At 30.4% G+C, this 23276-nt stretch overlaps 1 protein-coding gene across 5 annotated transcripts in view; it reads right to left on the bottom strand.

Moving 5' to 3' along the window:
* Positions 1 to 23276, bottom strand: part of LOC123302830 (voltage-dependent L-type calcium channel subunit beta-2) — a 66780-nt gene that overhangs the window by 2112 nt on the left and 41392 nt on the right. For 2 of the 5 annotated variants that reach the window (XM_044885933.1, XM_044885939.1), the window contains exons 2-7: positions 16340 to 16456; positions 16153 to 16272; positions 15045 to 15255; positions 7099 to 7333; positions 4878 to 5310; positions 3957 to 4092 (exon numbers count right to left, since the gene is read on the bottom strand). In XM_044885933.1, coding sequence (XP_044741868.1) covers positions 3957 to 4092; positions 4878 to 5310; positions 7099 to 7333; positions 15045 to 15255; positions 16153 to 16272; positions 16340 to 16456 — 1252 coding nt within the window. Of the gene's footprint in view, positions 1 to 1964; positions 2130 to 3813; positions 3853 to 3956; positions 4093 to 4877; positions 5311 to 7098; positions 7334 to 15044; positions 15256 to 16152; positions 16273 to 16339; positions 16457 to 16575; positions 16717 to 23276 lie in introns of those variants that run through there. The other 3 variants (XM_044885927.1, XM_044885924.1, XR_006535561.1) reach the window with 3 other exon arrangements.

Below are 23276 nucleotides of genomic sequence, written 5' to 3'. Positions count from 1 at the left end.
TTTTCGGGGGGGGGGGGGGAGTCGTAGGATTTTTGTCATTTTTGTTTTTCAATAAAATAACAAAAAAACCAAATAAACAAAGAAAACTGAATTTCTCCAATGAATCAAAAACAAAATCAGAATACTCGCATGCAAAAATTCGTCTAATTTGTTTTTCTTAAAAATTCGATTTTTCATGTGTGTTTTCAAATGACTTTTTTATTGTATTTTGCAATTAAAAAAAGGAGATAAGAAAACAAAAACCAAAAAATAAAAAACAAAAAGTGGTAAGTTAAAACAAGGATTCATTTGACAGATACACCAAGGTAGATATATTGAGATAATATTTGTTGACATTTGAAATTTGAGTTGTAGGTAGCTAAATGGGACCGAATTGTTTCAAACGGCGGTGGGCTCCCAGATTCGGTTGATCTCGCCCTTGATGAGTGTGATGAAGAAGTTTATCCAGCTATTTTCAAACTGCTTTGGATTTTGGAGACACTTCCTGTTACAGGAGCCACTGCAGAAAGGAGTTTTTCAACTCTCCGTCGCCTTAAAACTTGGTTGAGATCAACAATGGCAGAAGAAAGACTCACCGGGCTTGCGTTGCTACACATCCATCTTGACATCGAATTAGATATTGATGCGATCATTAACAGATTCGCAAAACAAAGTAGAAGATTGGATTTTGTGTTGTGAATGATGATTTTGAATCAAAATGCAAAATTTTTGATTGTAAAAAGGTTATATTATAACAGATGATATTATCTATAAATATATAGGAGACTTTCTATAGATATAGATAGTCACTCATCACGATATCTCTGGAACTATAAGACCTAGAGACTTGAAATTTGGCAGGAATATTCCTTTTGCCAAGTAGAGGTCAGCTAAGAACGGATTTTACGAAATTCCACCCACAAGGGGGGTTGCGGGGGTGTTCATGAATAAAAAATTCATATTTTTCAATTATGGCTTTTAATAGTTCAAAACTTGGTCAGAATGTTTTAAATTACATTTAGAAATTTTTTTAACCTTCGGAGGGTAGAAAGGTGTAGCGAGAAAGTGGGAAGGAAATATCGAATATTTACAAATATACCTAAGTGGGGTATCAAATAAAAGAGCATGACGTGTACATTACAAAACTGTTATCAAACGCAAGGAAATTTGGAGGGACGGGTGCAAGTGGGGATGTTGCCCAGCAAAGCGGGTAGTTCCCAGCTAGTATGATATATAGCTGCAATCCAAATATAGAAAAAATGATAAAAAAATCACTATTTTGTGAGAAAATGAGTCAATTTTTTTTGATTTAGTCATATTTTAACTAATTTTTTCAGAGGGCGAAAAAGTAAGTTTATTTTGTTTGTTTGGTTCGTTTCCGGTTCTCGAGTTTGCCAAAACTAGAATTTGGTTTTGGTTTTTTTTTTTGTTTTTCGGTTTGTAAAATATTGATTCAGCTCTTTTTTTTGAAATGCGGGCTGTTTTGGGGGGGTCATGACCCATGTGACCCCTCCCTTGGATCCGCGCCTGAGATAGTGTGTGTTTACATATCTGGTTTGTAGCTTTAATGGAGTTGGGGGATGGCTAATATATATTCACTACAATTTTAAGCCGAAAATGCCTTTCTTTTTTTCCTAAAATTCAATAGCTAAGCAGTTACGTACCAATAAATTCTAAATAAACAAAGTAGTTTCTTCTTGAATGTAATAGCTTATGAATCAATTAACAAGCACTTTAACAATTTACACTTTTAGTTATATATTTTTCTAATCTTTAAAAATGGTACATGATATACGAATAAATTTGCGGTTTTTTTGAAATTTAAAACTTTTCTGAAAGTTTTGTAATTTTTAATATTGATACGATTTATAAAATAACGATTTTTACAAATAATTATTTAATTATTCATTTAAAAATAATCTGAAAAAAAAAAAAATCGATCGTGCTAAAAATAAAATAAAATTAATAAAAAATAATACAGTAACCTGAAAATTTATCTATTAAACACATATTTAGAGGGCCAAGAAAAATGGAAAATGAAACAACACAACAAATTTAAGTTTGGTATATCTCAATCAAATGAAATTTATGACTGATATTATAGACAACTTAATAATTTGTTGGAAATGTACTGATACTTCCAGAATAACCTGTAAAAATTTTCACAAATAAAATAAGAAAAAAAAAATTAAAAAAGAAATTGCAAAGTCTTTTTCTATACTTCGAGAACAAAAGAAATACGAGCTGAAGAATAATAAGTTTGTGATTTCTATTTGAAAAGAAAAAAATTGTTTAATCGTACAAGTCTCAAAAATCTCAATATAAACCATATTAACATTGCTAAGTTTGTATTGAGATTTCATTTTAACAGTTTGAATTGATGGTGTGCTAGATGTTTACAAATTTTGCATAAATTATAGAATAACAGTACATATAAATTAGACAAAAGATCAGCCCTAGTAAATTTTTAGTCCTTCAAGTTTATTCTAATTATTGAAAATTAACAAAAATTATTTTTTTTAAATAAAGACATCTGGTTTCTCACAAGTTTAATTTATTGTACGTAATCTTAATATATATATTTCTTGTGTGCGTGTGTATGTAATTGAACTCCTCCTAGACGGCTGGACCGATTTTGATGAAATTTTTTGTGTGTGTTCGTGGGGATTCGAGAATGGTTTAGATTTACAATTTGGTCCAGTACAACTGTTTTTGAGGGCTCCGTACCAAAAAAATGAAATTTCATTAAATGGTGGGAGCGCATATAAATCATATCACATTATTTTACAACTTACTATGTGTACTATGTATTTTTAATAGTATTCAAGTATTGTCAATAGGCATTTATTTGCGAGCGCAGCGAGCTCTACTATCAAAGGTCAGGCCAAAGGTCGAAGGTCAGGCCACTCCAGTAAATAGGAGTTAAATTGGGGTTTAGCGGACAGGCTAAACGTAGTATAGGTATTCATGAATTGGAGTTACGTTTTTACGGGACAACGTCCGTCGGGGCCGCTAGTTCCAATATAAATGTTCAAAAATTTTAGGACAAAATATTAACAGTATGGTAAATCTACCGGATTTAGATAATCAATTCAGAAAATTTAAGGAGAAGGCTAATTTTTTCAAATAGGTTTCAGTCTTTATTTTGTTTTGGGACAATTTATATCTACGTTGTTTTCTTGGGTGACGTTTTCTTGAATATCTCTGCTTCTATTGATCGATTTGAGACGAATAAAAAAAAGAATTGTTTGTTGTGCATTTCTGAACATAAATTGGAAATTTGAATCTTTTTCAGGTTTTGAAAAAAAAAACCGTTCACACTATCCGAAAGTGCCTAAAAAAACTGTACTTTAAAAAGTTAAAATTTATGATTTGCTTGTACGACCTATGTGAAAAATATTGTCTCGCCAGCATAATGAAAAATATTCTAAAATCAGCCAATTCGACTAAATATTATACTGATTATTGTGTCTCTGGGGAACATTTTATGCTTAGTGATAAAAGTTTTAATCAAAATCACCAATTGCTGAATTTCATGTTTGTATATAGTTAATCTGATCAAATGTCTCAACTGGCAGAATAAAAAACAAATCTCCGAATTGAACAGAATTTTTTTTATATCATTTGCAAAAATATTGCATATCCATAGAGTTAAATCTAATACACAATCAATTTTTACTTCAAAATATAAATATAATGCAATTTTACTATAAATCAAAATTAAAAACAATGCATTGCGCTTGTTTGAAGCGAATAACAAAATACGTTCTAAATAATTAACAAAAAACAAAATGTGATAGAATTTTGTAATACATATTTTTAATTTAAAAATACCTCTAGCATCATGTTGATATGCGTAAGGATCATGATGCCCTGAAATTATTTTTGGGGATACATTAATATATATTCCTTATACAACCTCTGAACTTCATTTATTGAGGTAAAACAACAATAATTTTTTTCAAGTGAATACTAACCAGGTGGTGTTGCAGCTAAACGATTGCCTTGCATTTCAGTACTGGGTGATGGCTGTGGTGAAGGCTGTAGTGGTCTAGGTACTGCTGGCGGTACTGTCGGTGCTACAACCGGTGGATGTGTAGCTCTCCAGTACGCCTAAAATAAATCAAAATTTTTTACAGTTTTTACGATGTTGGATTGATGAAATTTATTCATCTAACGCAATTTTTTTCAAATTTTGAATCAACGGTTCGAGTCTGTTTATTCTTATTGCTGTTATTATTTTTCACTCGTAAATGTTTACTATGCCACTGCAAATCTATTGATATAAAACTTCTTACCATCATGTAAACCACATTAGCCATGATCATACATAACCATAGAGTAAACCAAGACAGTACGCTGGAAAAGTAGCATACTATTTGGGCCTAAAATATTTATTATGTTTATTTCAGGAATAAATTATGGTTTGATGTATGGTATTAAAAAAGCGTCCTTGTGTTTTATGCAAAAAAAATTCGGAGTAAGATACAAAAAAATTATTGCAGGTATCGTAGGACACCCGATAGGACCAATATTTTATGTTTTAACTAACAAGCACTATGTAATAAATTAACAACTTTTGAGAATAATTAAATGAAAAATCATTTTTAAAAAATAATTAAAGGGATGACAGTAAAGTTGTAATTAATAATCTTTATTAAAAAAATTATGAAAAATTAAATACAAACTAGCAGCATTAGTATTAATATTACATATCGCAACATCCCACATAGCTTAGGGGCGGGCGCACCTGATCATCACAAGTCTCAGATTTATCAGTCTAGTCCCCATCTGCCAGAAGTGTAACGTGCGATAACGTCGATCCAAAGCCCGAATGTAAAACAGAGTATGAAAATTTGGTATTTTATATAAAAAAGTATAAGTACTTTATACTTTACCTCTAAATATTCAGCAATATGCTCACATGCATCTTCTAATTGATTTTCATCTAAAATCACATCAAACATTTCTGGAGGACATTGTGATAGTTTATCAGCTGCTACCATTTGTACATTTAAATGACGCGCCTGACTTTTACCACGTGATTTTATTAAACGTTGTAATACTTTTGGACTTGAAATTTTTAAATAAACAATTGTTGGTGCTAACGATGTTTTGGCTAATTGTGATGGATGATTAATTGTATCACAATCTAATACGACTAATTGTAATGTACGTGCTAATTCAAATATACGTTCAATTTCAGCTTGTACTTCAGCTAAACATGTTGATCTGGAATTCGAACGTTCCATTATTGCACGTTTGGAAGGATTATTTAATAATGAACGTTTTGCTAATGATATATCAGCCATTACTCTTGTTATAATTATCCTAAAATGAAAAAAAAAAAAATGAAAATATTGACCATACCTATGATTTAGTAAAAATATTGGCTTATATTGTTTTAAAAAATGGCATATATGCTTATAATTCAGTTTTTTAAAATTAATTTTACTGAAAATAATTTACAAAAGGTCCACCATGTAGTCTAGTCAAGTTCAAATGGGTAAAATATAGAAATACTAGTCGTAAAAATACGTGTGATAGTTCGTTGGATTCGGAATGATTGAAAACTTTTCGTAATCGTATTTACTATAAGGTGCATTGACTTCAATGAATGTTTCTCACGGAACCCAAATTGATGATCAGATATGATTTGTAACTCTTCAATATAATTTTTCATTTATTAAAAATAATTCGTAGAGCAGAGACAATGTTTGGTAACAAACTGGTTAGTCGGTATGAATTAACTCTTTGACGGGTTTATCTGGTTTAGGAATTAGCATTATTTGTGATATCTTGCAAAGACAGGGAAAGTAGTCCAGTCTTAAGATAGCATTGAAAATATACTGAATTAAGATCATCCCGTTTTAGCAAGCTCGTTTAAAATCCTAGATATTATAAGATCAAGTCCATCATGTGTTTTTTTACAATTTAGTGTTTCAATTTCCGTACTTATTTCATTTCAAGAGAAATATTCGATTTGTGAAGATAACAGCAGAGAGAAGCTTAAAAAAGCTTAAAAGTTTCTTCTGCTGGTGTACCTTGTGATTTGGAAAAAACTTTCAAATCCTGTGCATATAAGTCAGCCTTTTATTTACAACTTTTTTCAATGGTATACATGTTGTTTTGGAAATTGTAAATCTAGTTTGTTGCCAGATTCTTCTTAACGTACGCTTTTTTCGAATTAGGTATCTGATGTTTTGTGGAATCCTTTGGGCTTAAAGCTTTTGACATCAGGAGTCGATTCTCTGCCTGCTTTTCTGTCATTAATGATATTTATATTTTTTCATTCTATTTACACTTTCCTTGTTATTTTCTACTCTCTATCTCCTGGACAGGCACCTTATTTTTCAAATAGAAAATTTGACCCGAATTACATAAAAGTTTGAGCAGTTTTTCGTTGACGAAAGAAGTCAAAAGCCCTAAAAAATCACCGATTCGGACTATAACGGACATTAAAAAAAGAGTCCCAACAATAATTTTATTTCGTGGTACCTTCCGTGAGATTCATCGTATTATGTAAACTTTATAGAGCTAGGTATCATAATTCCAATAGAGCTAAAAATCAAATCCGATGTAAACAAAATGAGAAACATATTTCCCGACAAGAAAAAGCTATAAAAGGAGTTTTTCCCCATCGGGTTATTAGAAGATTGCGTTCGACCCACACTCTAAAGTCGGGAATTTATGAGAAATAACTTTAAAATTAAACAACCAAATTGGTCTAAAATTTTAGCCCGCCTAGGGCCGATGTTTGGAAACGACGACTCAATATGAAACCGAAATCTTCACTAGGCTAATAGGGGGTACTTTTACTATATTTAAGGTGCTTAATAAAGTTTTCATGACAATTGCAAAATCCAGGATGGGATCTTTAGCAATAACTTGCTTGGTATTGGTAATCCTAGTCCCCTCAAAACTAAATTGGTACAATTATCAGTTCAATTCAATTCGTCTGACATAACATATATTGTGAAATAACGCTTTTGCTATCACTTATTTCTGTATTAATTGGCAAAAATCTTTCTTCAATCGACACGATGTAAAACAATACAAGCCAAATAAACATGGTTTATGTATTAAATAGTAAACTTAAAAGTCAAGAATGATACAAACCTGCCTTCGAATCTATGCTTTAAGAAATCAAACAAAGCTTTTTGCATCATATCAGTAACTTCATAGCCTTTTAATGATGGTCCTACTAGTACAACAGGACGCATTGATGGTACGACATCATATGGTGTTGTAGTTTCTTGTTTTTTAAAAAAAGGTTTTCTTTTTTCTTTTGCTGGTGGTGTTGTTAAAGTAGTTTTCCCCGGTCGTGGATTACCCACTGAATCTGAATCGTCACCTAATTAAAAAATTGTTATATTTATAAATTTAACAAATTTGTAAAAACAGGGAAAAAAGTATGTAATAACAATACGATTTATGCAGTATACTTGCCACTGGCAGACTGATGGTTTTCAAACGGATTTAATAATTGACACATTCTTAATGAGTGTTCGGGGGGTGCATTGCCAGTAGCAATATTACTACATAAATCGAATTTCCTTTAAGTAAATAACAGGTTTTTCAAATTCTATGAAATTTACTTAAAGAAATCCGTTATTCTACAATTATATCATGCATAAATAAATTATACTTTGTTGAAGTCTATCCGCAGATATCATTCTTTTTCAACAGTTTTCAAAACGAATAAAATGTTATAGGTTGCCTACAGTTATCAATGGCTATTATAGTCACTTAATATTTCTGATGTATGTTTTTAAAGAAAAAGTCCATAACAGGTGCTAAATTTACAGAAATGGGTACGCAATGTGTCAATTAACTTGCACGGGCAATATTAACGAATATGACTGATAACTTTATTCGTGTGCGTAAAACTATTGAAAAAGGGTGGTATCTGTAGGAACTATTATGATTAGTTAATTTTCTCTTGAAATCTAGAAATTATCTAAAAGTTACTTCAGCTAAGAATTCGAAGTACCTATACTAAGTTACAGTAGGTTTAATCAAATAAGTACTGTTCAAATTGCTGCTTTTTTACATTTGACATCGTGCAAAGCAATGTAAATTGTCATTCTATTTCTAAATCTTACATATAGTCAATAAATCAACTTTAATATTAGCGAGTAAATTTTCAAAACTGTTTGAGATTTAATCAGACTAATTAAGATTTTGCGTCAAAACAATGCATAACTTTGTTGTTGTTTATTTTGTTGGTCTGGATCAACTATAATATTCGTTTCGAGCAAAATCCTCTAACATCGTTCGCGAAAATACTTATGACTTCTATACCATTCATTATATTATTATTTACGGGATACATTCAGCATGTTGTGAGGGATCCCCAAAGATCAAAGGTCTCAAATAGTGGCCGTTTTAATGCTTCTGAACGAGATATTAGAACCTTCGATGTGCTAAGGACGTAAAAGGTGAGGTCGAGTTCGTAAATGAGCAACATAGGTCAAGGTCCTATGTAAATGTAAAAATGTTCCATATAAAAAAATAAACAACTTTTGTTTGAAACTTTTTTTCGTAAACATCACTGTTTATCCGTGAGGGCGTAAATTAAGCGAGAATTTTATTCGCAGAGAGCACACCGTATGGTCGATAATCTGAGTCGATCATAGCGCTCGATGCGGACAAAATTTCGTTAAATCATGCTCACATAATGGGTGCGTTTAGCAGAAAAAAGCGCTAGGATGCGCTTGTAAGCAAAATGGCGATTGTTAAGCGGTAAGCGCTGTCAAATAGTAAATAGCTATATTCCTCTAGGACGCTAAGTTAGCTTTAACCGGGGAACCTAACCTAATTTAAATATATGTTTGTAAATTATTCATATTAAAAAAAAAAACTATCTCTATAGGCGGATTGTGTCAGCGCAACTGAAGTTAGCAAACATGTCCTGGCCGAAAACTGTACAGTTTGTTTTTCAGCGTTAGTAAGCGCTCTCAAGCGCTTTTTTCTGCCAAACGCACCCATTAATTAATGTTCTATGAGCATGATTTAATGTTACCGACAGATGTCGTTTTCATCGCGCTCTCTACGCATAGTATGTATTATATGGGAATTTCAGTTATGTATGTGTGGCATGTGTGTATGCATGTGTAAAGTGACAATGTAATTAATTGTCTATACATGGTATTTCAACAATAAACTCAGTCAATTGTTTGTTTTCATTTTTTTATCCATCTTATAATTAAAAGTTTAGTTTCCATTTGTTCATGACCGCAAAATTCGAAAAGTATAGTTGATGATTTTACTCGAAATATTTTACGTTGCATGTATACCACAGAATGTTTATATACACCGTGTTCTGTTATTAACTGTAGAAACCTAACTTCTCAAAATAAGCTCATCAAGAGCAACAAAAAATCTCTTTTCCAAATTTCGATCTGAGCCTTAATTTGGGAGCTACAGGTATGACAAAAATTGATAAATTTGATTATTCATTGACTGTCATTGGATAGCCAGTAGCCAATGATAATCAGAAGATATTAGTAAATTTTTTTAAAATAATATTCAACTGAGGTAGGGATTTTTAGAAATTATAAGATGATTTGATTCGATTATATTATTTTGCAAAAACATTAAATTATTGTATTTAAACAAACAAACTATGTGACAATGGGTGTGGTTTGCTTGCTTAGGTCCAATGATAAATTGTTTACTTATAATTATTATTATTTTCTCAGAATAATAGAATAAAAATATTTAAATTATAAAAAGTGGGACAATTTAATAATTTTTATACATTTTTTGTTTTTTATTATTCTGAGAAAATAATAATACTTATAAGTAAACAATTTATCATTGGACCTAAGCAAGCAAACCACACCCATTGTCACATAGTTTGTTTGTTTAAATACAATAATTTAATGTTTTTGCAAAATAATATAATCGAATCAAATCATCTTATAATTTCTAAAAATCCCTACCTCAGTTGAATATTATTTTAAAAAAATTTACTAATATCTTCTGATTATCATTGGCTACTGGCTATCCAATGACAGTCAATGAATAATCAAATTTATCAATTTTTGTCATACCTGTAGCTCCCAAATTAAGGCTCAGATCGAAATTTGGAAAAGAGATTTTTTGTTGCTCTTGATGAGCTTATTTTGAGAAGTTAGGTTTCTACAGTTAATAACAGAACACGGTGTATATAGTACAGATGTGACAAAAGTCGGCTAATAAAGGAACTTTCAATTTCCTAAAAGCGCTCGCATTTTGCAAAACCTCTTGTAATGTGTTTCTCGGGTGTCAAATATCATTGGTACCTAAGGCATGAGTTATTAATTAAACTGTTTAAGTTAATTTCATACGACGAATTTCATTAAAAATTAATTGTTTATTTACAAACAGAAATATTTGCGCAAATAACTCATGCTTTACTAATGATATTTGAGAACTAATAATCATTTTACTTTATTTGTAACATCTTTAGCTGTACTAATACTTTGTATCCTGAAGTTTTCACGGGATCGAATATTTAAAAATAATTAAAAAAAGAATGAAAGTCATATAAATGTGAAATATGTTTCTAGACTATTTTTATTTATATCCCTTATTATTAATACCAGAGAAAGCAAGCGAAATGGTACAGGGTTTATTAGCTAGTATGCTAATAATTACAAATTATGAAATTTCTTTCATAATATAATTAATTTAAAAATTCAGAAAAACACAGTTATTCCAAAGTTTTGACTGCCCTTGTGTCCTTGACTGCCTATTATTTTTTCATATGCACTTATTCCTCTGTACACGAATTTTTTTGGGTAGAATAGAGTTCAAATTAACTTTTAATTGTTGTGCCTGAAAAATCTCAACAACAGTTTTTTTGGGAAATAAAAAATTTCGATGATTTCTCTAGCCAATTTAATTTTGTGAGGGAAGTTTATAAGTTTTGTTCAAATAAAGTGAACAAAAAGATTTTTTTTTTTTTATATTAGTCAGTGAATGGATACAAAGCCACTTTTTATTTTGCAAAATCAATCTAAACAAATCCGAATAATTTTTGCATATCGATTATAACAATTAAACGAAAGTTCGTACGAAGTTCCTTAACAAACTCGCTTTTAGGAGGCCAAAATACTCAAACTATATCATATAAATCCATTAAAATAATACGGGGAATTGAGAAGCTTTCGCGCCCGAATAGACGAACTGCAACAATTATTGAATTCTAGATTGAAATTCTTCTTTTTTTTGTAGGTGTGATTTACATAATTATTAAAGCTACTCGAAAATTTAATCAACATTTGCATAATAAAATTCACATGCTTTTTATCAATTTATTACTGGATTACATTAATATTACAGTGTTTTTTTCTTTTTTGATTTAACTATCAATTAAAATAAATAATTATAAATAATTAATTTATTTTTTCCAGAGAGTTACCTTTTATATCCCTTTAAATGAAAAATTTGTTTTTAAAGTTTTATTCCATAATCACTGTAATAAAAATGTGCTTAAAATATTTTACTTAATTTACTTGGACTAAACTAATTTTTTTGCTTCGGGGTTATAACTACTTGAGTTTGAGGATTGAGTAGAGTTTAGGATTGGATAAGGATTATTGTGTTGCAATGAAATAAAAATTATAAAAGTTAATAATGAATTGACTACAAAATAAATCGAAAAGTAAATTTGAAATAAAAATATGATTTTTATACATAGTAATTTAAAGAAAAAATACATTACTTTGTTAAGGAGATTATGTTGAGCTACTGACAATATTTGTTACCTAGATAGGGGCGTAATTTAAGAAAAGATTAGTGTTGGTTTATGTGAAGTTAGAAGTTTTATTTCATGCAGAATTCATTAAAAGAGTATTACTTCTTTTCGCAGAATGAGTTACGAGCTTTGGATTTTACATTACTTCAAATTAGATACGTTTATACAATGTCAATCATCGATCCAATTAACAGTCTAAAAACAGTAAAACTAAGTAAAAAATCAGTTTGATTATATTATTTTTAACCGACGAAAAAAAAAAAGACAAGTTTTAAATATGGATGTATGCGACATATTATGTATTCGGATTTTTAATATCGTCATAAATGTATCACGACGGCACTGATTTTAGATTTTTATTAACCTGGAAATGGGATGAGATACATGACGTAATACAAAAATGTAATAACCTAGACACTAAATGTTTAGAAAAGAGTAATCTTTTCTTACCTAACATTTATGGCAAAAAAATTAATCGTTTTACGATTGTATATATCTAATCAGCATCGTCTGTTTACTTTGGTGGTGTTAGGTTAGGTTATATTGACCGCCCACGAAGGACACACTTAGGCTATAGAGCCCATTGTGATACCATATATGTGTTTTACCACCTTTTACCACTGATAATTTCATTTATCAGTTCCTTAGTTATAGAAACAGCACAAAAAGCAGCTGCCTTCTCCAAGACATTTCGGCGCCTCTGTGCGGTTATCTCACTCGATGTTAAAAATGCCTTTAACAGTGCTTCGTGGCAGATCATTCTTAATGAGCTAAGGGTGAGGAAAATTGATGAAAGCCTTATCAGTTTAATAGCGTCGTATCTGTCGGAACGGGAAATAATACTAGAAGCAGAAGGAAAGGTCACAAAGAAGGAAGTCAGTAGTGGTGTACCACAAGGGTCTATACTAGGCCCAACCTTGTGGAATATCCAATACGACAGCCTACTGAAAATGAAACTTCCTATAGGAGTGGAGCTAGTGGGTTTCGCTGACGATATAGCTATGACTGTGGTAGCAACCAACGAGGAAACTCTAATGAATCACGGAAATACTGCCGTTCAAAGAGTGGTCCAATGGATGGAGAAGAGGAAACTGACAATAGCACCAGAGAAAACCGAAGCAGTTCTCTTAACAACTAAAAGAAACGTTGGTCCCATTGAGTTTGAGGTTCAAGGGGTCTCAATCCGTCCAGGCAAGGTTTTAAAGCAGTTAGGTGTTTGGTTGGACACCAAACTTAATTTTGGAGTGCACCTAGACAAGACTATACAGAAAGCCGAGAGAACCATGTCAGCATTATCGAGCCTCATGCCCAATTTGGGAGGACCCAGAGCCTCCAAAAGACGAATATTGTCCAGCGTAATTCATTCTCAATTACTTTACGCAGCTCCTGCCTGGCAACAAGCGATGAAGAAACAACACCTGCTGAGAAAGATGGTGAGACTGCAAAAGATCATTTGCATCAGAGTGTGCAGCGGATACCGGACAATTTCAGCTGAAGGTGCTGGTGTTATATCAGGCATACCCCCGATAGACCTATTAGTGGATGAAAGACTTCAACTCTATGAAGGTCGGCCTACTGAAGAAGTCAAAGCTAGCACAATGGAAAAATGGCAGAAAAGGTGGGAATCTGGGATCCATGGTCGCTGGACATGGAATTTAATTCCAAATATCAAAAACTGGATCGAAAGACCACACGGAGAGGTGGACTACTTTTTGACTCAAGCCCTGTCCGGTCATGGTTGCTTCAAAAAGTTTCTGTTTGACCGAAAAAGATCCGAAACCGATAAATGCCCTTACTGCAATCAGATAGATGACGCGGAACATACACTCTTTTTCTGCCCTAGATGGGAAGCAGCCAGAGAAATATTCCAGAGGAAAACAGGGGAGACTTTCACCTCGCAATCCATGATGAAAAGCTTGCTACTGTCACGAGACGAATGGATAAAGGCCTATGAAGTAGTGCGTGTCATTATAGAGACGAAAGAAAAAGAAGGCAGAGAGAAAACCTGATGTAATTTTAAAGACAGTACTCGCATTGAAGTAATGCTAACGCGGTTCCAATGCGAACTACTAGATTGAGGAGGGGTTTTAGTCGGTAGGAATCTCGACACTATCCACGAGGATGTCTTATGCAAGATTTCCCCTCCTCCTTACAAAAAAAAAAAAAAAAAAAAAAAAAAAAAAAAAAAAAAAAAAAAATTTATCAGTTCCTCAATTAAGTTAAATTAATTTTGTCGCGACGGCGGGAATCGAGCCCGTTATCCTAAGCATACCGCGGACGGAATAGGTTACTCCTTAACCAACTGAGCTAATAGGGCGACGGTGGTGTTGTTCCTCTAATATATATAAAATGTTTAGTTTTTTCCACTAACAGAGCTGAAAGTAGTAAAGTTCCATAAGCTGTGTATAATTGCCCTACATTGATTTTGACTGGTCACCGCTGTGGCCAAGAAATCACTCTGAAAACAGTTTGTAAACAGGCAAGTAATTTTGTCATAGCAAGTAAGCTATGCACAGCATTGATGTTCAAACTCATCATTTCTACATAATGATTTACTTTAATAGGTTTCATGTACGGGCTTGTCTGCCTAACTCCAATAAACGGGAGTAACAACCTTGTTTTCTTCGAAAAATATGTATTGTTTTCGTTTCCATAAATATTGTCTCGAGCGAGCATGGTAAAATGAACGGTTATTTTTTGGATAGTTTTATATATTTGCTTAAATAGTTTCAGAAGTTTCAACTTTAAAAAGAGTTGGCCAATTTCGAAATGAAATTTTGTTGTAAAAAAATACGATAATAATTTTCATTTTACTCCCCTTTGCCTTGAAAATTATTGTTTTAAAAGTAACTATTATTCGTGCAATTCAATACCTATAGATAAGGCTGATTAACTAAAAACCTCTTTTAAGGCTGATTAACTATAAACCTTTGCTATAGCTTAAATAGCTCCAAGAAACAATAACGCCGTCCATAGTCCAAGTCCATAGTCAAATATTAGAGATAATAATTAATTTAGGGTTTGGTGTTGAGTACATTTTTACAAAAATAAGCTACAGTTGTTGTATTTAAGTAAACCAAATATACCGCAATAGTTAGTTATACACACCACAAAACAAATTAAAAAAAAAAAAATAATAAAAAATTAAATAAAATAAATCCAAAACAAGAATTAAAAAATTTACACTAATGACTTACAAATGGGAAAAACATCAAGAGAAAAAAACACATATAAAAATTATAAACCGATAAGAAAAAACACAACATAAAACACATAAAAATCCTGAAAAATTTTTTGCCAGTGTTGGGAATGGACATACCAGGTGTGGGAGGGGTGCTACCTCTGGACACGTCGTTCCCTACAGCACCTAGATTGCTGCTTGACGAAGTCTTACTCGAATACAATTTTGAATTCCTGGCCTGACTTTGTTGCAGACGCAGGTTCTCCAATTTCACCGGGCTTGGTATAAATCCAACATCACAGCCTTCTTTGACCAATCGTCCAATCCACCAATTGTTATCATATTTTTCCTAAAAAAATTATTATTTCTTTATAAAAATTCTTTGAAATCCGTTTCTAGTGTGTCTTATAATAACTAAGTTTTAAATTTCTTTTTAAAGTTTTAACGAGGTAGGGAATGATGTTTCGAGTATCGAATCTATAACGATGTCAAATGATTTTAGTGCTTTGGCCAACTCAATTTTTAATAAATATCCTGATTTTTGAGGCTTCGCACATACCCACAGAGGTGAAGCGGCGAATCGTTAGATAAACTAGAGTTTTATGTTTTTTGAGCTAATAACTAAAAAAATTTTAACCGCCGAAGATATTTTAAAAGAAACGCTGTTACAAAAGTGAGTCGGGCTAAAGCACCTAAATCAGTTCAAATCGTCCATTCGTATGTATGTACATACATTTTGAAGCAGTTATCCTCAACCGATTGAGCTGAAATTTTGTATACACGTTTATTTTGGATCATCGCTTCCACCATATTTGATATACATTTGATTTTTAGTCTTAAATTAAAACTTTAAATAATAAATACTTTTTAGAGCACAAGCTTTTATTGTACTATAAAGTAGAAAATAATTTTTCTATAAGTCAGTCATACATGACTATTCGAGTAAAAGCTTGATCGCTTAATATAAAGTTGCACGAATCCACCCGAACAAACATAGATACATACAGTGAGGTACTTCGAATTATTGTTGACATTTAATATTGAGAGCCTCAAGCTTTTATGAAAAGTCATGGATGAGTGACTTATAGAAAAAATTATTTTCTACTTTTTAGTGCAATAAAAGCTTGTGCTCTGAAAAGTATTTTTTCTTTAAAGTTTTATTTACATATCTAACCAAAATCTTTATGGTCTTATAGAAATTAGTATGAAAAATAGATAGATACATTCTGAATTAATAGTAATTTACCTTGATATGTAAAAAATCTCGTACATCGAAGGAGATTGCGCTTCCGTGTACGGGAGAATCATCGTCCAAGGCGCCGTCGTATGACACATTGGTGCGAACCGCAAATGCGACTGGCTTACCCTAAAAATAATACACATTATACACATCAAACAAATTAATTTTTTTAGAAAGAATATGTGTATCATACCCGTGCCTTCTCCAGCTGATTAAGCGCCTGGCGCTCCTTCTCCCGCCGGAGCGTCTCCTTTTCCTCGTCCAGCGACAAGTCGGACGATGGTTGTGAATAATTTGAGTCTGCTGATCCCTGTTGAAAAAACAATATAATTACCAATGGATATAATTTAAAATGCTCAAAATAATAAGTTGGCTAAACCAAACTAAATAGCACTAAAATTTGTACCTATTTGAAAAATTCATATTTACTTGATTTATGAGTCTTTTCCATCGGAGTAAAGATGATATGACAGTAAACATGTTTATTTTTGGTTATTAAAAACATACGAAACTTGTTTTGCTGTGCAATCAGAGTGTGGACTGAAATACTCTGGTTTAGAAATTCAATGAAATATTTGTTTTTTTATTATTCATTGCATTCATAAAAATATTTATAATAGTTCGTTCATTGATGAATACAAATGTGTTTGTGTGAACAATGATTCCCTGCATGCCTTTTTTGTTTGAGAAAATAATTAAGTCGTTTCATTATTTATTAATTTGAAAATCATTAAATGTCGTTAAGGATGTTCCCTCGCCAGTAATAGAAAAAAATAAATTAGTGGATAAGGATCCGAATTTTTAGTATGTTGTAGTTAACGATACATATTATTAAATCAAAAAAAAAATTGGGTATCTTATCGATCAATTAAGAGAGTTTTTATTAATTAAAAATACACTAAATAACATACCATCCTCATATCATGCTATGTTATTTAGTGTATTTTTAATTAATTAATTACTCTCTTAATTGATCGATAAGATACCCAAATTTTTTTTTGGATTTAATAATATGTATCGTTAACTACATCATACTAAAAATTTGGATCATTTTCTACTAATTTATTTTTTTCTATTACTGGTGAGGAAACTTCCTTAAGCAGTGAATATAGCAGTCATAAAAAGGCTAAAATTTTAAACAAACCGCAGTGGTCTATTGAACGACTAGGTAAACCATGAAAAAGTGTACTATTTATTATAAAACATTTCATTCGGACTTTTGAACAGTACTGTTGTAAATTACTATGATTTCTTAATATCTTATCTCCCTGTAAAGCGCCATTTGTACTTGTCAATAATATTATCGTCTACAGGGTGCCTCTAAAGCATACATATGGAAAACTTTTGTATTATATTTATAAGATTTACGAAAAGAAGTTATTTATTCTTTATAAAAATCTGTTTTCTAAAATATTAATATTCACACTTGACATCGAATGTACAGGGTGTCCATCATTGTAAACATTCAAACCGAATGTTAATGATCGTTTAGAAATGTAGATCATTTAGAACAGATAATAACGGAATAATTCAAGAAATCACTCCCGAGATATGTAGGAGTGTATTTAAAGAAAGGAGTGTATTTGCAAAGATTAATTACATGTATAGAACGCGAAGGTGGATACGTTGAGGCAAAAATTAACTGAAGATAACTGTCTTTACTTACGTCAACAATAATCATTTTGACGTAATGTATGAAAAATAATAAAATCTGTATTAATTATTTTGTTATAAATGTTTCAAATGAGCAATAAACATTTTAAGTACGATATGATTGGTTAATTTGGATAATAGATAACGTGTTTTGCAAAATTTTATTTAAAATTGAAGTGGATAAAAGATTCCCTTCGTTAACAATTCATTCCTAAGCAGTTATCTTCAGTTCGTTTTTACCCCAAAGTATCCACTTTCGTGTTCCATTCATGTAATTGTTCTTTTACAATTGTTCAAATACACTCCTACATATCTCTGGAGTGATTTTTTGAGCCGTTTTCCTTATTATCTGTTCAAAATGGTTTACATTTCTAAATGACCATTAACATTCCTATCGGATTTTTTCAATTTGTCTAAACTCTGTACATTCAAGGTCAAGTTTGAATAGCTGAATATTAATATTTTCGAAAGCAGAAATTTTTTATACAGAAATAACTTTTTTGCGTAAACTTTTTAATTAAAAAGCTTTCCATATGTAGCCAACTTAAGTATAGACAATCTGTATATTAAAATGGGTTTTATCGATTTTTACTTTTGATTGAAAGATCCCATTGTCTCGTATGTTTTATTTTTGAGTTGAATATATATTATATATATATATATATATATATATATATATATATATATATATATATATATATATATATATATATATATATATATATATATCATAAAATTTTGTACTCATCATTGAAATCTTTTTTTTTGTAAACAATGTAAAAGAAACAATTAATCGTGAGAATAATTCACTTTTGTAATTCTTGAATCAAACTCATTTATCCATCCCTTGTTAATAAATCACTAAATATGAATATTTCATTATTGTAAAACTACAGCTTTTTAATATCAAAATAATAATAAAAAAATTGTAGATTATATACTAAAAATTGTCTACATTATTTGACTATACAATTATTTTGTTTGAAGTAATTGTTTCAAATTTTACAATTTAAAGCCCTTAGGGTTTATAAATTTTATACATAAGTTTAAAGTTTAAGCTTATTTTAGTACAAAATAAAAAGTATAATAATAAAACTACAAAAAATAAAATTTTTGTATAAAGTAAGTAGGTCATAATTTTTACTTAAGAGTATTGGGGAATTGTTTTGAAAAAATTATGATTGAAAAATGTTGCTCTATATATATTATAAATATTCCATTCATATAATAAATATATTATATAAAATTATCTTTGTATGTTATTCATGTTGGGAAGAATGAATGCCTGAATGCCTCACTGCCAATTTATGATAAAGTGGCGCTACACTAGCTTATTTTTTAACTACCCACAAGTATAAAACCAACTTTTAAAAAAGTCACTAGTTCACTTTAAATGACCTTTGGTGGGCGGAAAATTGTGCGTTTGTACTCTAGGTACAATTTGATCCCTCAGTTTAAAGTAAAACTCAAAAAACAGAAATTTCCATGTTCAATTCAAATTTCGCGCTTGTAAATGGCCATTTCTTTTATCCTCACTCCAAGGAACCAAATGACCCAAAAATTCGTGATTAGCGCACAAAATTAGCCCTTCGAAAAGTACTTTCAGCCATTGGCAAAAAAAAAAAATTTCCTTGAAAAGGTCTTGATTTTGACTACCAAGAGACTGGCTAAAGTAAAACAGTTACGATTAGCTAATTTATACTGGGAATGACTAATATGTAGACTTTAGATCTTTTTTTCGGTACTTTTTATGGTAGACGTAGCAATTAACAAAATTTTTTTTTTATATCTAGTGAAATCTAGTGATGAGCCACACAGAGATAAAATTATATTGGTGGTGCTTCTGGGTTCATATTAATTTTGCAACTGGATAATGGTGAAACCAACAAGATTTAGAAATAAAACTATCGGGGGATAAAACTTTGAGTTATTAAAATTGATGGAGGTGTTTTATATTTATTATTTATTCAAAATAGAACTAAAAACTGTTCCTAGCGTTTTAGTGTTAAAGCAAAAACTAAAAACATTCTGTTTTTCTAAAAGCATTCTCTTTTATTTTTGAAAAATATGCAATGCAAAATAAAATATTGTAGCATTTATCTAGAACATTATCAAACTAACAAACACTGCTGATAACACATCTGAACTACAATAATGCACAGCATAAACACTAAATTGTGTTAGTAAAGTCGCTACTGTTACTATCAACTATAGTACTATAATATTCGACAATTGTGCTACTATTTTATTCTGCGATAATATCTAAACAATGTATTAAATATTTACGGAGTGTCTAAAAAACATGGTTTGTTAACATAATACTAAATCAATAAAATTTTTTGAATTTATAAAATTTTCTTTTTTTTTTAGTTCAGATTCTTGATTCAAGGATAGGAAAGAACTCTTAACAGAACCCAATTCCACTCATAGTTTACAATATAAATCTTGACCAAATAAAATTTCTTTATTTCGAAAATTTCCGCTAAAATTCACATATTATATGAATTAATTTCTTTAAAATTGAATCACAAATATTATTGAATTAATTTTGCCATTTTGCCAGTGAATCCTTGAAAAAATTCAAAAAAGTTTATGAACTTCGTTGTTTTACGATAATTAGAGTCCGAATAAATATGGGTATTTCAATTGGTTTCTCAAAAATAATTCACCAATATGGCTTTCGATTAGCTTAGGATACCATCATATTTCGATGGTGAATCATTTTTCGTTAAATAAAACCCATCAAATTTTGAAGAAAAATATAACCATTTTCAATGTTGGGTTATGTTCACAAAAGCTAATATCCATACTTCGACAGTTTTAAAACAATTCAAAAAAACCAATTTTTTATGACTTAGACATGAAATAGACAAGTTTTTATTTCATTAGGCAAATGCAGATAAAATAATGCGTTTACTTTTAGAAGCACGCTGTATGTCAGTAGTTTAATATACAAAATATATTATCGAAGGTTTTTGTCAACAACTAATGAAATTTATTTTGCTTTGGGAATTTATTTTAGACAATTTTGTTAATACATGCAATTTATTAAATTCACTAAGTATAAATAATATATTATACTAATATTTCTAAAAAAGATGTGTGATAGATAAAATAAAAAAATTGCTGTAGCAACATTGAACGCATGCAAAAAATAATAATAATTACTCATTGAATAATTTTTGTGTATCAGTATTTTCAGGTTTTATCTATAAAATATTGTTATTTAGCCAAATTTCCTCAACTTTAATAGTGCTTATGCATATGGAAAACTATGTTATAGAATCCGATATTATTGTTTTGTTAATTCTGTTAGTAAAACGGGATATATAAGGTGTCTCCTCTACCTGGTATTTAGCGTTTTTAATTTTAAGAATTTTTCGACTAATTTTAGGAAAGTTTAAATTTTTCCAAAAATTAAAATTATAGGAAGTAGAGTTTACTATAACTTATCGTCTGGGCCTTCGGTAAGTTTACTACTTACAGATATATTTACGTTAAACGTTCTAGAATATAAAGTTTGATTTTTTTAATCTTTGAACTCATAGTGTTAATTTCTTTGTAAATTGTACTTATACTTACATAGATATTAAATTTTACTTAGTTAACGGTAACTAACGAAGTTCTAATCGTTAATGGTCTGCCAGATTGAAAAACAAAGGTCAAAGGACTTTTCGTAAGAAAGTCAATATTTCCTTTTGGCCTGTTGAGGGGGGAGGGTCAAACGGTATTAAAGGTTATAACACCGAAAACGGCTAGATCCAAGATAGTACACTCTGTTGAAATTTATTTTTCAATGAAGCTCGATTCGAATGAAATAGTACCGAACATCATACATTAAAGGGTACTTATTTCTTTGGCAATTTTTGCTTTTTTGCTTATTTTAGATGAAAAAGGAAAGGATTTTACACTGTTCTCAGTATATGTTTCATTTAAGGTAAGATTATCTCATTCTATTAACTGTGGAGAAAGTCGGTGAAGATATAATTATCTAATTCCAGATTCTATTCCACAATGCTTTAAGCACGCTTAAAGTAAAAAAAATTTAGCTAACAGAGACTGTGAAGGGTATAGAATAAAATTTAGCTAATAGAAGATAAAATCTAAAGTTACTGAAATATAAATAATTTTATAATTTTTCTGTTTAATCAATGTTTAAACTAAAATGCTATATAATTTGTTTTCAACTTAATAACAGCTTAATAGAAACAGGCGATTTTTCAATTGAATTTAAGTTAGTTTTTTTAATCTAGAAATGTAAGCAATATGTTCATGTATTTATTAATTTTGAAAAGAAGACAGGATTTTTTTTTATTTTCATTTAAATAGTGTTTGTATTTCTCAATTTAATGAGTATCTACAATGAAATTTGCTAATAAGTACATATTATTTCGTTCTTAAAAATCGGTAAGTGTTCATTGTAAATAGACACTTAAAATGGGAAAATTTCTTCTGAAACAATAAAAAAAATTCTGAAACTATGCATTCAACTTTTGTGAGTGCCTTAAATTAGTCTATATCAAAATGATATGGGAGTACCTACATTTTAAATTAATATTTTCCTTGAAATCTGTATTACTACAGTATGGAGAAAAAATATCAGTTTTATAAGTGTTTAAAACATATTTTCAAAAAATTTTCATAGAAATATGTGACGGGTACTCTTATAGTATTTTAACAAACCCATTATTTGTGCTACTTACTCTTTTATACTTGAGCGAAAATGAAGTGGAGACTCATGAGTCAGATTAGAGCAAAGAGGTTATGTATAATATAGATACTTAAAAGCATTGCAAACGCAATAAGTGAATTATTGACCGTTAAAAAAGAGACCGAAAAAAGGGAACGAAGGCAGAATACGCATACTTTAGGTCTTTCTCTATGTTATTACTTCTATGGATTAGAGTCACTAATTCTCCCATGAAGGTATTATAGAATAGAAGGTGCAGTAACGTTGTAGGTACTGCACTTCGTCCGTAATACACATTTGTCATACAGTCAGTATTCCACAAAAAAAAAAAAAATACAAATGATTTTTTATGTCAATACTGTGTCAATAATCATACAACTAGTAACAAAACTAGTAGTATTTTATTTATAAGTGCATTTTGCTTTATGAATTATATTTAAGCTCATGTTGAAACCGCCATATTGGTACTACAAATTTGGCCAAACAATAGATATGGTTTTATGTTGAACTTGTTGAATGTAACAGCTCCTCCTTTTTAATACCTCCATGCATTCTACAAAAATAGTTTAACCAAGCTCAATGTTTCAATAAACGTGCTGAATGTAGTCTAAAAATATCGTAAATGCTTTATTTGTAACTTTTGAAAATTGTCTTCCATGACATTGAAACAGAAAAGGCTTTCTTCCATTGCAATTTTTTAGTAATAATAATGAGGTATTTTAAAATATCGGCAGCTTTGTTACTACAACGTTGGACACGAACAAAGTTTAACACTTTTCTAATTTGA

Source organism: Chrysoperla carnea, chromosome 1, assembly GCF_905475395.1.
Source record: "Chrysoperla carnea chromosome 1, inChrCarn1.1, whole genome shotgun sequence".
Taxonomy (NCBI): domain Eukaryota; kingdom Metazoa; phylum Arthropoda; class Insecta; order Neuroptera; family Chrysopidae; genus Chrysoperla; species Chrysoperla carnea.
The sequence above is the reverse complement of the archived record's forward strand: the minus strand, read 5'-3'. Positions and strand labels throughout refer to the sequence as shown.